Source organism: Cryptotermes secundus, unplaced genomic scaffold (genome assembly GCF_002891405.2).
Source record: "Cryptotermes secundus unplaced genomic scaffold, Csec_1.0 scaffold227, whole genome shotgun sequence".
NCBI lineage: Eukaryota > Metazoa > Arthropoda > Insecta > Blattodea > Kalotermitidae > Cryptotermes > Cryptotermes secundus.
The window spans coordinates 207,082-221,983 of record NW_019731977.1 but is presented as its reverse complement, the minus strand read 5'-3'; the positions used below and the strand labels follow the sequence as shown (position 1 = coordinate 221,983).

The window sequence follows — 14,902 nt, the reverse complement described above, 5'->3', positions numbered from 1 at the left end:
GCGAGTCAGCAAAATGAGGGTACATAAACTCTAGAGGAATCAATCAAAAAACTTTTATTATTAAGAAAGTAGTCTTCTGGGATTTGGCACCGTGTATATGTGGTGCTAATCGACGTTTCGGAGGAAAGTAGCAGACTGTGCACAGTCTGCTTTTACCGGTTCTCACGGTCTCTCCGCTTGCAGATTTCTTATATTTTTTCTTCTACCCTGAAGATGGAGGCGATACGTTCCTCCGAAACGTCGGTTAGCACCACATATACACGGTGCCAAATCCCAGAAGACTACTTTCTTCATAGTCACCGCCGTGAAACCTCAAATCTTACAACTTTTATTATTACTTGTCAAAGAGTCAGCCGTAGGCTATCGCCGAGAGAGTGATGGCGATGAGTAGTTGTTGGTTGGTGATGGCGGCCTGTCTCCTCAGCTCAAGTAAGTAGACTTACTTCATATAGCCATGAACATTAAGTGTGATAATATTAAAGCGCAAACCCGAGGGAGAGAAAGTGAAGACTAGATGGACTAGGTTTACTGAGAAAGAGAGATAGAGGGATAGGATACCCAATAGCAGGGTGACAGGAGTGAACTAATGTGTGCTACAGGATATTAACCCACATGTAATGCGAACCGACGAACGCTGGCAAATGGTGTATATATTATGTATATAGCGACATAGGTGAATAGAGTAGGATAGAAATGCGCTGTGATGTTAATTGAACCTAGCATTCCCTCAAGTGTTGTCGTCTCTCCTGCCGAATCCAGCCTCCCTCCGAATCCTCCAGGACAATTGCAAACTCAAGCCAAGGCGGCAGATACGTCAGTGATTGTAAATTTACCTGAGCCCCTCCCTAAGACTTAACAAGATGGTGGCAGCACGACGCCTTGGTGGCAGTGGCGGGACACCTCCACGCCCCCCTGTCACCACGGCAGAACAGCTGCCATACGAAATGTTTTATTGCGTCATATAACACACGGACGTGTTGTTATAGGAACGAAACAAGGAATTCAGATGGTCGGTTTCTAAGCAATTGCGTTTATACGCTCCCTTTATTGTGGAAAAATGGCCGCATACAAAACGAATAAGTTGACGTCATCCCTCTGCATTGTCAATTCCGAACAATGAATAAGTTGTGCGGAATGTAACGTCATCATTGCTTTTGTACATGCTGATGACTTGGTCGTGAAGAATTAGGACATTTCGTCAGCACGGCTGGCACTGCCCCAATGGGCCATTGGTCAACCCCAGCACATAACACCGAAATTACATTTCTTGATGCACACAGCGTAAGCATTACACAAGCACGGTCGGCTGTCCGATAACTTCGTGATTAAAGACGCAAGGAACATTTGCATACCAATTGTCCCTTAGGGCTTGAGGCTCCCTCATCCACTACTCATTTTGATTATGTTCCTCATTAAAAAGAATGTCTTCAGAGTCTAAATGTTTAACAAGTAAGATTTAAGAAAAAATTAACAAAAAGTATTTCTCTAGACGAGTCCATGTTCTATACGTATTACTACGTATAACGAAACAATCCTATACAATTTGTAAATTTCCGAAAATCCAAATATTTGTTAATTTTCGATAAGTTCAGAAAATCCAAGACGTTAAAAGATTTTTACACTTTCGAAAAAAAAATAAGTTTCGGGAGTAATAAATCTGAAAAACATTACATAGCATCAAATATCTAATTATTTTAAATATATTATATTCGATTATTTTCGAAAATTTTGTAACTTAGAAATTTTTGAGAAACTTTAAAACTGTGAAAACGAAAAATCATCGAAATATTGGGGGAAAACGGAAGTTCAGAAATCTAAAATATTAAAGTAATTCAGACCATTCTGAAATAATTAGAAAATCCAGTATTAACAGGGCAGCTCGTCTTCAGTTTTTTTTTTTTTAGTTTCTTGGGGTGGGGTGAGACTCAGTCCACTTGGTACGTCGGCCACTAATTGGCCTATTTTACCAGCCCCGGATAATAGATGAATGTGGAGCAGTCAGTGGAGTGAAAATTGGGAGGGTAAACCGAAGTTCCACTTTGTCCACCACAAATCCCACATGATCTGACCCGGGCTCGAACGCGGACCGCCACGGTGGGAAGCCGGCGACTGCCTGAGCTATGGTACAGCCTCTGTCTTCAGTCGCTCTGACAACGTAGTCAACGTTGGGAGTTATCCTCTGTTTATGTGCAGACCCTGAGATGTGGAACGCAATTGGTGGCGCCATGTTATGGGTTATTCTCTGAAAACATTAAGCGCGCGTGAGACATAGAGACTGCATATTCAGGTAGCCGGTTTCAAGGTTATGTTACTATGATGCAGACACATTCTATTTTCTTATGCTGCTAAGCTTCAACCCCGTAAGACAGGACTTATGATAGGGACAAAATAGAAACTGTTACACCGGTAATAACGCATGTCAGATGTCTGCAGAAGCAAAATCGTTGAAAAAAATGTGAGGGCGACAAAATAATTAGTTATATTGTCACGTGTAGGTTGGTAGGTGTGACGAAAATAACGAGTTCTAGTTCGGATGATTGGATTTATTAGCACCTTGATTACAAGTTCTCTTAATCACACTTAAATACATTGCTATCGCCGATCTATACACTTTCTAGTTCACCGTTGGACACGCACTAGGGTTGTCCGTCTTCACTAGTCGTATCCTGGCAACGGATTTCAGTATAGAAAATAGCACTTCAAATCACTATGAAGTCTTCTTGTCTGCTGCGCTCTGGAACCTTGGAACTAAAAACTCTTCTGAATTCACTCCTCCTGCTTAAGACTGCCCCGTAACTGCCCTGAACGATTTCTGTCAATCCCTTACATAACCACGGAACGGACGTGGACCTACACTAAACACATATCACCTCGACACCGTAAGGTATAAGAGGAATGGACTGAGTAAGTAAGTTATACCTAACGTAGCAGGAAGGTGGTTGCTAATGGTAAGACAGAATTTGAAATTAGGAAGTAGTTAGCCTATGTGTGTGAACCACGTGTCACTCTCTTGAGGACAATGGAAGAGAACTTCCCATATTCTCAGGCAGGTTATATGGCAGCCCAGCAGGGAACCGAACAAATATCCTCTACGAACACAATTTTAGGCCGTTGCTCGACAGACGAGTGAGATTCTGTTGTATGTCCAGCAGGCATCTGGACGCCGTACAGAGGCGCCAAATGGTGATATAATTGAATTATAAAGCCGGTTGGCAATGACTGCAAAGGCGCAATCATTTACACATTTTAAATCTGTAATTTGCACTCAGTTGAGACTAAACACAGCCACGTAAAGATAAATGTGCGTGTCTCTATAGTGACAGTACCTAAAGTGAGGCACTGTGGGAACATGACTGACGTCATCGTTAGCACGAACTCGCAACGAAAGTCGAAATCACCTAATTAAAAGATTTTACATTACAAGTAGTCAGAGATGTTGACGCGTTGAGGAGTTCTGTCACCGCCGTGTAGTGCATTGAAAGTCATCTGAAGTTTCGGAGGAACATTTCGCTTCCATCTTCATGGTCGAAGAAGAAGCCAAGAAAGAAACTAGCACGAAGCAGATAACAAGCAGTAGAAACCAGCAGGAAGCAGGTAGCAAGCAGAGCTCTGCTTGTTGTCTGTTTCACGTTGGCCCCTTGCTTGGATTATTCTCAGCCCTGAAGATTACGGGGGCGATATTCTCCTCTGGGAAGTTCGTTGACTTTCAACAGACCACAGAGCATTTATCCCAGAAGACAGAACTCTTCACAACCACTGCTACGAGGGCTACAAATCTTACAATTTTTTGAGGTTTTCCTCAGTCAGACCAAATGAAAACTGTTCTATTTTTTGCAATATCAGGGTTTCCTTTATTTTCTTGAGTCCCTCCACGCGAACGCCGTGATAGCCATGAAATTAGTTCAAGACCGTTTCCTGCCACATCCTTTCAAATTCATCATTTATGAATCATGCCACAATTCTACGGTACAGAGTCTCTGCTACCGACAGTGTCGTTAAGTAAACACGTACATTATAATAATGTTTGTTAGAATTTCCAAACATGTCTGTTACACAAACACTAAACATCTGAAATTAGCGATTATAGTGAGAGCACATCCTGTTCTCCAAGTATAACTAGAATGATCAAGTCAAGGAGGATGAGATGGGCAGGGTAGGTAGCACGAATTGGGGAGAAGAGGAATGCATATAGGATATTGGTGGGAAAGCCAGAAGGAGAGAGACCACTGGGAAGACCAAGGCATAGGTGGGTGGACAATAATAAAATGGATCGTAGAGAGATAGAATGGGATCGGATGGATTGGATTGATCTGGCTCAGGATAGAGACCAGTGGAGGGCTCTTGTGAACACTGTAATGAACCTTCGGGTTCCATAAAATGCAGGGAAATTCTTGTGTAGCTGCAGAATTGGCGGCTCCTCAATAAGGGCTCAGCTCCATAAGTAAGTAAGTAAGTAAGTAAGTAAGTAAGCAAGCAAGTAAGTAAGTGAGAGCACATCAGACAACAATTTCTCAGACATCTTCACGTAATTTCACGTAAAGAGTAGTCGCAATTGACTGACTTAGTGCTAACACATGGGGAAAAATATGCAGTAGTGTTCACTACTTATTTTAGTCACTAAAAATGAAAAGAGAGATTAAAGCCCAGCTTGTGGCAGTATGCCATTATTTTCAGCTGCGGTATGTAGAAAGCGTTTCGCTAACCACTGGTTTAGAAACACTGTTGTATACCTCGGAGTAAAAGAAGAATGGCAAATAGTGAAGTTCCTGCATGGTAATGCGAAATAGTAGATCGGGTTATACTGATACTGCTGTGAAGTTTGCTGAAGTTTACGCAAATAAATTAATTAGTAGGAATGATTTAATTGCCTTTATCACATCTCTCGACTGTCTTGAGCTAGCGGAATATAGTTTTCAAATTATTACGTGTTATTAAATTAATTAGCACAATGATGTCAATTCATTTTTAAGAATTTGATATTCACTCAGCTGATAACAAATTCACCCCCACCCCTTATAAAACCCAAATGTTCTAAGGTGTTCACATTATCCCTACCATGAACTCCGCCCGGAGCCACACGAAGCCAACCCGCACTTTCTCAGCCAATTTCTTTAAGTTGTGTTTTAATATTATCCTTCCATCTACGGCTAGGCCTCTCAAGCAGTTTCTTTCATATTGTTATTATTATTATTATTATTATTATAATCACCATCACTATATCATAAAGATGAATACTGTACGTGTTTTTGAACTGTGTGGCAACCGGGGACAGCAAGATTTTGATCTGAATAAAAAAGAAACTTCTTGGTTAAGGCAATCACCATTCCATCTTCCGAGTATCCAGTACGAAGGAAGCGGAAGACAAAATTGCGACATGTGTCACATATTCGTGTGGGCAGGTTTGACGTCATTGATGCTGATTTGTGGCGCTTTGAGCAGATGTCTGAGGCGAAGTTTTTTGTGTGGTTACCAGCACAGATATAAAAGTTGTGGTTTATATGACGAAACATAAATGACAGAGAAGAAGAAGAAGAAGAAGATGTACAAAAAGAGAAGTTTGGAGGGGGTAGTGAGAAACACTACATTTAAAGGGGGAGGAAAAGAAAAATCTTCCTGCATTGGGGTTCCCAGGCAGTGTCCACTTGTCCTTCTGACAAGGACTTGTCCTTCTACGTATGAGTCCTGTCAATTTGGGGCGCCCTTAAATGGCCAGGACAGTAACTTTCATATAAGAAGAAACATCTCGTCATGAGCCCTAGCTGGGGCTCGACACCAAGACAGATAGACTGACCGACCGTCGGTCGCAACGTGACTTTGACTTTGACTCATACGTACCTCTGTCAGAAGGACAAGCGGACACTGCCTGGGAACCCCAATGCAGGAAGATTTTTCTGTTCCTCCCCCTTTAAACGTAGTGTTTCTCACTACCCCCTCCCAATTATTCCTTAAGATAGAGTTATCCCTGGGCTTTAATTCATTAAGGACGACGCATGAAGACGTTTGGGGGGGGGGGATATATAGCTCCATATTTTTTTAACCCTGGCACGACGTGAAGGTGTGGGGTCAGCTTTATGCCCCATCTGCTTTACTGACGGGGAGTACAGGAGGCTAGGAGGCCCCCAGAGCCGGCCTGGATGTTATGCAGAAGAGATAAATCTCTTGCCCCTAACGAGACTCGAACTCCGACCCCTCAGCCGGCCAGCCCGTAATCTAGTCGCTATACCGACTGAGCTACCCCGGTTCAGAATAAAGCTTTGGGAAGCCCAAAAGGTAAATGATACGAACTTTGTTATGAGCAGAGAAGTTGGGCATGATCTCTTTACTGCTTACGGTCTGGATAAGATATTATCGTTGGAAAGGCCACATTAGAGTGAACAATTTATTCAACATTGGGATGTCTACATTAGGGCGAAATGTTGAAGTTAACAGTGGGAGGGCTGCAAGCACAGGGCTTAAGCAGAACGCTGCAAAACCCACACCACTGACGGACACATGGTCCTGAGTAATTTTAGTAGAAAGCATACTTAAGAGACTCTTGTACGTGGCACTTGGTTTGTGTAACATTCTCGAGTACCTAAGCTACACAGCTTAATTCTCAGTACAACGGTATACAATCCAAACTTATACTCTCATCTCTGACACCCCTCCCACGTGTTTTTCATTGAGATTCCCAGCATGATCCACTGTTTATGCTTTTAACAGTTACCCATAAATTATGCAGCCTGAATAGCTCAGTCGGTATAACGACTAGGTTGCAGGCTGGACGACCGAAGAGTCGGGGTTCGATTTCCGACAGGGACAAGAGATGTTTTTCTTCTGCATAGCGTTCAGACAGGCTCTGAGGCCCTACCGGCCTCTTATACAATGGACGCCGGGAGTGCTTCCCCTGGGTAAAGTGGCAGGGGCGTGAAATCTGACAACTCACCTCCATCTAATGTCGAGGTTAAGAATGGTGGAACTGTATCTCCATTCCCCCCATACGTCTTCACGGCGTGGTACTTAATGAAGACCAGGGATAATATTCTGTAAAGAAGGCACCTGCTTCATCTCTTCATTTAAAACATACAGGTCTGATGGTGGCTAATCAATAGCTCTGAAATATGGAAATTTTAATTAAATTTCAATTATTTTACAATAAATCTTTCCTTATTCGCTTTCGAAACGTTTTCCTGCTTTTCCCGAGTATATTTAAAAGGATTCTGGCCATGTCTGCTTTCCATACATCCTTTTTTTAATCATTCACGATCATTTTGTCGCGTCTCATTCTTCCCATATAACCTACGCAACTGACAAAGTAACGCAAAGAAGAAACATGAGACAGATAACAAGCGGACCACGTATTTCAGTCCTTGAACTTTGCGTGTCGTTTGTACGTCACTGAGGTTACGTTGCCAAGTGAATCAACGTGACATCACACATTATTGCACTCAGTGCCAGAAATAACATGTCATGGATTTCAATTATCGTTCTTACTCAAACATCTTCTGCGAACGGAAGTGTATATCACACACAGCCAATAATCTGAGTCAGCGTAACTGCAACGACTTATCATGATAAGAATGAATCGAGGAAACTTCTGCGATATATCGTTACATCTTCTGAGAACGGATGTGTATATCCCGCGCATCCAATAATCTGAATCACAGAAACTGCAACATTTATCATGATAAGAATGAATCAAAGAAATGAAGATCACTTTCCTCTAGGATATAGCAGCGTTTCAGTATGAAGTTTGGTGAAGCTTCTGTTGAATGTGTTGTCACTGTCTACATGGTCGAAACATAAGCAAGGCAAACAGATTTGCTTGCTGCCCTGCTTCTTCGGCGCACTCAGTTTCCTCTGCTTGCTGCATGCTTGCTCCTTTCTCTTTTCGCTTTACCCTTTGACCCTGACAACGAAGACATACGGTCCTCATAAATATGGGCAAACTCTTGTCAGCCCTCACGGCCTCACATTCAAGCAGGTACGGTTCTTCATATTTACTTTCTAGTTTCACTATAAAAGAAATGTTTAGTGTTATTAAATTCATAAATAGCTATTGTGCTGTCCAATTTTCAAAATTAATAACTCTCTAGGAAAAATAACAGATATTGAGAACGTCCGAAAGGCTAAGAGAAATGAAGGAAAGCAAGCAGTAACACGTATGAGAGAGATAGGGAATTTATCTTCGTCAGTAAATCTCAAGACAAGAGATCACGTGGGAGACATAGGTGTAGATGGGAACATAATATTAAAATGGATCCTACAGAAACAGTGTGTGAAGTGAAGGACGAAACTGAACTGGCTCAGAATTGATTCAAATAGCGGCATTTTGTGAACACAGACGGAACTTCCCGGTTCCATACAAGCAGATTGTTTTTGACGACTAGAGTAATTATTGACTTTTGAAGAAATTCCAGAAACATGTACTTCGTTGTTAATTTTATCCCATAAGGACTGAGTCCTTAAAGACGATTATTTTTTGGTTAAAGATTCATAAAAGCCCTTACAAAATTAATAAATTCCAAAATAGTGACATAACAAAACACTAATTATGTGTTCTTGGTGTAATGAACACTGAAGAATTACTCCTCGTTTCGAAGTCTTCCAGCTATTCTTCCTTTTCTTCCGTTGCTCCCACTTGGAGCACAGGACATCCATGAAATGCTTCGTTTCACTTCAGTTTCTTAATCTAAGATAGTCGACAGGACTTCTCGGGCGGGGGATCAGGCCGTCGCAAGGCCGCTACTTGCACAAACAGAAAAATCACAGACATCCATGCCTTGAGTGAAATTGGAACTCGCGATCCCAGTGTTCCAGCGGGCGCAGATATTTCATGTCCTAGACTGCGCGGCCCTCTGATCGGCCCAGATATTTTTGAAGTTGTCACAATTCCATAACCTCCCTCCCTGTCGCTAAGAAATCAAGGTGCATGGCCTCCGGGCATTGTGGGTCTGTTCGCAGTTGCTGTTACGCAGTCAGTGCGCGTATTCTCGTGTTTCGCATCTCACGGGCACAAAACTAGAGTCGGCTGGCAAACGACTAGTTTCAATTCCCAATAAGAGTGTTAGAATTTTTCTAGGCATTCGTTGTATAAAGCGCATGAAAGTGAGGCTGCGTCTATCACTCTGACCGTCTGTCGTGTGCGCATGCTCCGTATAAAGATATTTTCACGCAGTGTAATATATCTACCGTCGTGTAACTCTTGTCAAAAATACGTTTTTAATGGCAATAAATTGTCATTCAGGCAAATGGTGGATGTAATCTCGCAAAGATGCTTCTAGGAATTCTGTGTAGGTGCTCCAAACTTCCTTTATAAAAGACAGGGGACGACAGCAGTTACAAGCTTTGCATTCAGACGTAACATTCATTTATTCAGCTACTGACGATGGGTAATGCATTTGCCTAGTCTTTAACATCCTGAGTGTTGGATACTATATTCCTTATTTGTACTAACTCTCAATAGCTACAACTACGAAGATCAGCTTAGCGCATAATGTGTCGAGCTTGGGGTCAAAGAGCCCTGAGGCCTACCAATCCATGAATGGCGTTTCCCTGTTACTACTCTACAGCTTTAGTAATCTGTCGATCCACAACTGGGACTCCGGATGTCGGCAATGCATAAATATTTCAATGCAAATTTTCAGAAGTCATAGGTTGGAAAGCAAAAAAGAAAGGAAGAACGAAAGAGAGACAGCCAGTACGCATTTTTTGCAATTCGTTTTGCTGCAGATACATATCTATTCCTGACGAAGCTGACTGTTGCCTTGTTCCCAATAGTTTCTTCCCATAATCCTCATAAAAAAAAAACAACTCCGTGGCTTGAATTCGCAAGTGAACTATACCGACCGAGCGACCGCCGCTTGACGGCAAAGTTAGTGCCAACTTTAGTGGATAGAGGGTGTAGCGTGGTCAGCGCAACGAATCATCACGGCTGTTAATTTCGGTTTTCTAGACCGGAGCCGCTATTTCCTTGAAACAGCTCTTCAATTATCCTCACGTCGCTGAGTGGACCCCGTTCCAGGCCCACTACTTCTCAGAAAATCTGGTAACGCCGTGAATCGTACCCGGACCTCTGGATCTATAGCCAGGAACTCTGATCACTAGACCACAGAGGCGGTAAACTTTTGCGATATGAGATTTTAAAATGTATTTTGTCTGGATTATGCNNNACCGAAGTCCTCGGAGAAAACCCGCCCCAGCGCCACTTTGTCCACCACAAATCCCACTTGACCAGACCCGGGATGAAACCCGGGCCGCCGCGGTGGGAAGCCAGCGACTAACCGCTTGAGCTATGGCGCGGCCTAGATTTGCCTTAGCAGGGAGGTACTAGGAATTTCAAATCTCCCGCCTCTCTAAGTCTGGCATCTATATTTAAACTTGCCGTAACGGAGTTTAGGCCGGAAATAAAAACGTACAACGCTAGGCCAGCTGGACTGCACAATGCGTCGATCCCAACAAAGGACGCTAGTGCAATAAGGGCTAGGGAGGCGTGGAGACAAAGGTTAACAAATGATGGATTTCGACAGAATGCGGGGGTGGGTGGTCAACTTCACGCTCTGAGGGCTTTGTACCCTGAAGGGAGTCCCTGACAAGCTGTGTAGGTCCTAGAACCATTCTGGACGTGTTTCCAAAGGGACAGATATGAAATAATGACAGTAGCACAAAATACTTTGATTTAATGACGAAGACTTGTAAACCATTGTAACTTAACGCGTGGAATTTGTCTGATGATTATTATAAATGGAATTCTTCAGAGGCCTAAATTAAAGCATGCCAATGGTAAACGTTACACCCTCAAAAGTTACGATCACAACAAGTCGCTTAGAAACAGTGGTCGCCTACTGTGAATAACTTTGATTTTTCAGAACCTGTGGCAAATATACCAATAGACCAATAAAAACCGCATCTTTGTTTCCAAGGACGCATGCAGTACTTCTTATGATTATCTGTTAATTACTCGTACATTACTCATTTCTTGTTAAAACTTATAGGAAGAGACAGGAACTTTATATTAAAGAAACAAAAGAAACAGCACTGTACCTTATTCAACTGTAACATCCCTTTGTTTAGTTAAGCCCTTATTTAGATCACACATTAAGAGTGAAGGGATGCATAATTGTTTAGCTAGCATTTAATTTAACATAGCTCGTTTATAGTTCACTTCTCTGTTTACTGTGGAGTAAACGCTGTTTAATACATAACATATGCCCAATTTCAAGTTTATAAACGATTCCCTACATATAGTTACTATAGGATTCTGACGATGGTGTATAACACACTGATATATTGGGTTTCTGGACTTTATCCATCGTCCTGGTTTTTAAGATAACAAATAAAAACACGACGTTTCGGAAACTGGATCTGTTTCCGTCCTCAGGTGAAGGAAAACACCTATTCAGTTGGGTCCGTTAGAAAGAGCTAGCCTCAGTCACTGAACCAGTGATTGAGGCTAGCTCTTTCTAACGGACACCAGGACGATGGATAAAGTCCAAAAACCCAATATATCAGTGCGATTCTTTGAACTCTATTGTGAATTACTACCTGTTAGGTCCGTCTAGTACAATAATCTTTGCACCATCCACGCAGAGCAACAGCTTGCTGTACCTATTTGAGGCAAAGAGAAATAATAAATGAACCAGAAGAGTGTAAATATCAGAGAGCCATGCCCTGCAGAGAAGCGTGCACCTGGTAACATAAACTGAATTCAATTATGGACGAAATGTAAATACATTGGCATTGTAGTTCAAAAGCGCAACGGATCTGAATATTAGCCCCCAACGGTACTGGCAACGAAACCGTACAGCGTGCCGCTGAAAACAGAGAGCTCAAATATTCTGCACTTTTCAGGATAGTCTCCTTTCCTGAATTCTCGCAGTTCTTCTATGCGTAAAAAAAAAGTAAGTAAAGGTATCCCTGTAACAGGCCGTGGAGGCCCATAGGGTTGTGAGATGTTGAGGTTCCCACATTTTCTAGACAATCGGTTCATATATGGCTGCAAGGTTGTCAGCCCTACGCGCCGGCCGCCCTTTACCCCCAAGAACATTCCTGGAATACGCGGTAGCGTAGTTGGTTGAGGCACTACGCCACAAGCCAGAAGGTCTTGAGTTCAAGTCCCGATGAGGTCACTGGATTTTTTCAATTGACCTAATCCCTCCAACCGCACTATGGCCCTGGGGTCGACGTAGCTTCTAACAGAAATGAGTACCAGGAATTTCTTCTATGCGTACGTAAATTGACTCAGTGGGAAGGGCACCGATGTTGCATCTCGTGCGTTTACGCACCGCAAACGATGCAACTTACACAGAAACATGAGTCATTCTCAAAATTAAATGACGTAGCGAAGTTGACCTTTGATCAGTGTTGTTAGGACGGGTGTGGCGACGAGAGTGATATGATGATGATGATGATTAGCACATGTGATCTTCTTCTGGTCTGTTCCACCTTAGAACCAGCTGTTTACAAACAACAGGTTACGGATGGAGGAGGCGACCTACACACATGATGGTAAACGTAAAGTTGTCCCTTTGCTTAATTAATTAAGGACCACGCTATGAAGGCGTATGTTGAAGTGGAGGTATGTTTTGACCTCGGCACTGGAAGAAAGTGAGTGGTCAGCTTTCATGTCCTGGACGCTTTTCCCTCGGTACGTATTGGATAGAAGACTGGGTAGGCCCCAGAGTCAGCCTGGACGCTGTGGAGAAGATAGAAGTTTCCTACCCCTACTGGGAATCAAACTCCTGCCGTCAGTTTGATGGACTCCTCTTTGGACGGGGATCGTCCCATCAGAAACCCTTTATCATCATGGAGTAAAAAAACGTGGAGATGCGAACCCACAATATCCAGCACACGGGCGGACGTTAAATAACCTCGTCAGTTAGTTCAGCACTGTTAAATAACAAGTCGCCTGGCTTCCACCCACACAAGCGGAGGGAGCTGCCAGTCCTGCATATAACAGCAATGTCCCCGCTCCGCGAAGCTGCAGTCGACAGTGAGCACGCGACGGAACCGGAAGAAGGAGTCGGCGCGTGCGTACGGCAGTACAAGTCTACGACGAACTAGAGCAAGGTGAGTGGTGCGTGTGAAAGTGTCATTCACGTAACGGTCCGTTGCCAGTGTACTGCGTTATCGCTAGGGCGCTTAGTTTGCCCTTCAGAGCACAGTGACACTACGTATTTGTACTACCTGTTAGTATTAAAAAAACACATTTCCCCCCCTACGGAGTGTATTTGTGTTTCGTATGGTTCTCAAAACAAGCAGTGAACATGCAGCATAACCGTTTCTTGAATAACGACGGGTTTCGTTTTCTCTGAGGAACTGAAGTTCTACATAGTTTCCGTGAAATTCATACCTACAAGAGTTTCAGGAAGCCTATGAGGTGATTTATTTTGTGTTGCAAAGTTACAGATTAGGGTAGGTATTCAGTCTGCGAACTAAAGTTACCTGTTAATTTACAACGCGTGGGAGAAATTAGATTTTACAGTCCACTCGAGAGGAATCTTGAAAAGTTCGCAAGCATTTAGCGCCGGGTTAATGTTTAAACGTAGGTATTTAATGTATCAACCGAAGATTGAAGATGAAAAGGTAGGGTGAGGTAAAGTTGTCCCCATGCTTAACTAATTAAGCGTTACACCATGAGGGCGTATGGGGGAGTGGATGTATAGACCCACATTTTCTTAACCTCGGCACTAGCTGGAGGTGAGTGGCCAGGTTCACGCTCCGGCCGCTTTACTCCCGGGGAAAGAGCCCCGGTACCCATTGGATAGGAGTTTGGGTGAACCCCACAGCCGGTTTGGACAACGTGGAGAAGAGAAAATTATTGACCGTACCGGGACTCGAACTCGACCCCTTGGTCGTCCAGCCCGTAGCCAGTTGCTATACAGACTACTCAAAAGAAAATTGCAAGACGCAGGGAAGTGTAAGGCAGATCTTGAAACTTAATGCAAAATGCTGGGCAAAAATGTATGTATGCATTTAATTTAGGAACTGAAGTGAAAGGCTTATGTCACGTACGTTGGGTGGTGAAGTTTATGATCTGCTGTCCATAACATTAGGCTAGTTGTGCAAACAACTGGCCGCCTGTCACTTCTCACACCCTCGAACACACTCCCTTGTCTGAAATTTGTCTTCTGCGCATTCAAGGCTACTCTTGGTCTTGTTCGAAGTTACGTGACACTTGCCATAATACTTAAGTACAGGACTTTACCTTTATTCTTCGTACGTAGGTGGGAGGATAATATTAAATTGGATCTATGAGAAACAGAATGGGGTGATATGGATTCGATTTGTCTGGCTCAGAATAGGGACCAGGGACGGGTTCTTGGGAAGAGGTTAATGAACATTCGGTGCCTTGTAATGTCGGGTAGTTCTTGTGTAGCTGAGCTACTGATTGGTTTCTCAAAAGTAACTCGGCTTCATGGAGTTAGTTGTACTTATGCTTATTCCACTGCTCCTATATTCTTGCATCCTGAAGTCCTAATACATTTTTTTAACGATATTCCGAACCCTCTTACCCAAAATCACTTCTCTCCAAATCTTTGTTCCTTCACACCTAATTACGTGGCTCCATTTTTCATCTTTGCTACATATGTGACAGTTCCCCAGTCCAATGTTCCTACTAACCGTGTTCAGTCTCCAGACCCCAGTTTTCCACTCTCTTACTCCTTTTCTGGCTTCTGTATTTAATTATGTACATTCCGCCGCCCAGTCGCTCCTTAAACTGTAGCTTCTCCCACTTATTGAATATTTAGCATTTTGCCTTTCTTTATCAGCACATTATTCTTATCCAAACGTTCTTATCAGCATTCCTTCCTTTTTCTTACAAAGTAACTTTCCGTAATTTCTTCCACCCGGCCGTCGTCACTGACTCTGCATTTGGCGCCCTTGCTTAACTTACGTGACTGCTAAAAAGGATGCTGATTTC

General features: G+C 43.0%; 1 protein-coding gene across 4 annotated transcripts in view; it reads left to right on the top strand.

Moving 5' to 3' along the window:
- Positions 1-255: 255 nt before the first annotated feature.
- LOC111867364 (uncharacterized peptidase C1-like protein F26E4.3) overlaps positions 256-14,902 on the top strand; it is a 55,072-nt gene continuing 40,425 nt past the window's right edge. For 2 of the 4 annotated variants that reach the window (XM_023857147.2, XM_023857150.2), the window contains exon 1: positions 256-429. In XM_023857147.2, coding sequence (XP_023712915.1) covers positions 378-429 — 52 coding nt within the window. In that variant the 5' untranslated portion in view covers positions 256-377. Of the gene's footprint in view, positions 430-12,937; positions 13,048-14,902 lie in introns of those variants that run through there. The other 2 variants (XM_023857149.2, XM_023857148.2) reach the window with 2 other exon arrangements.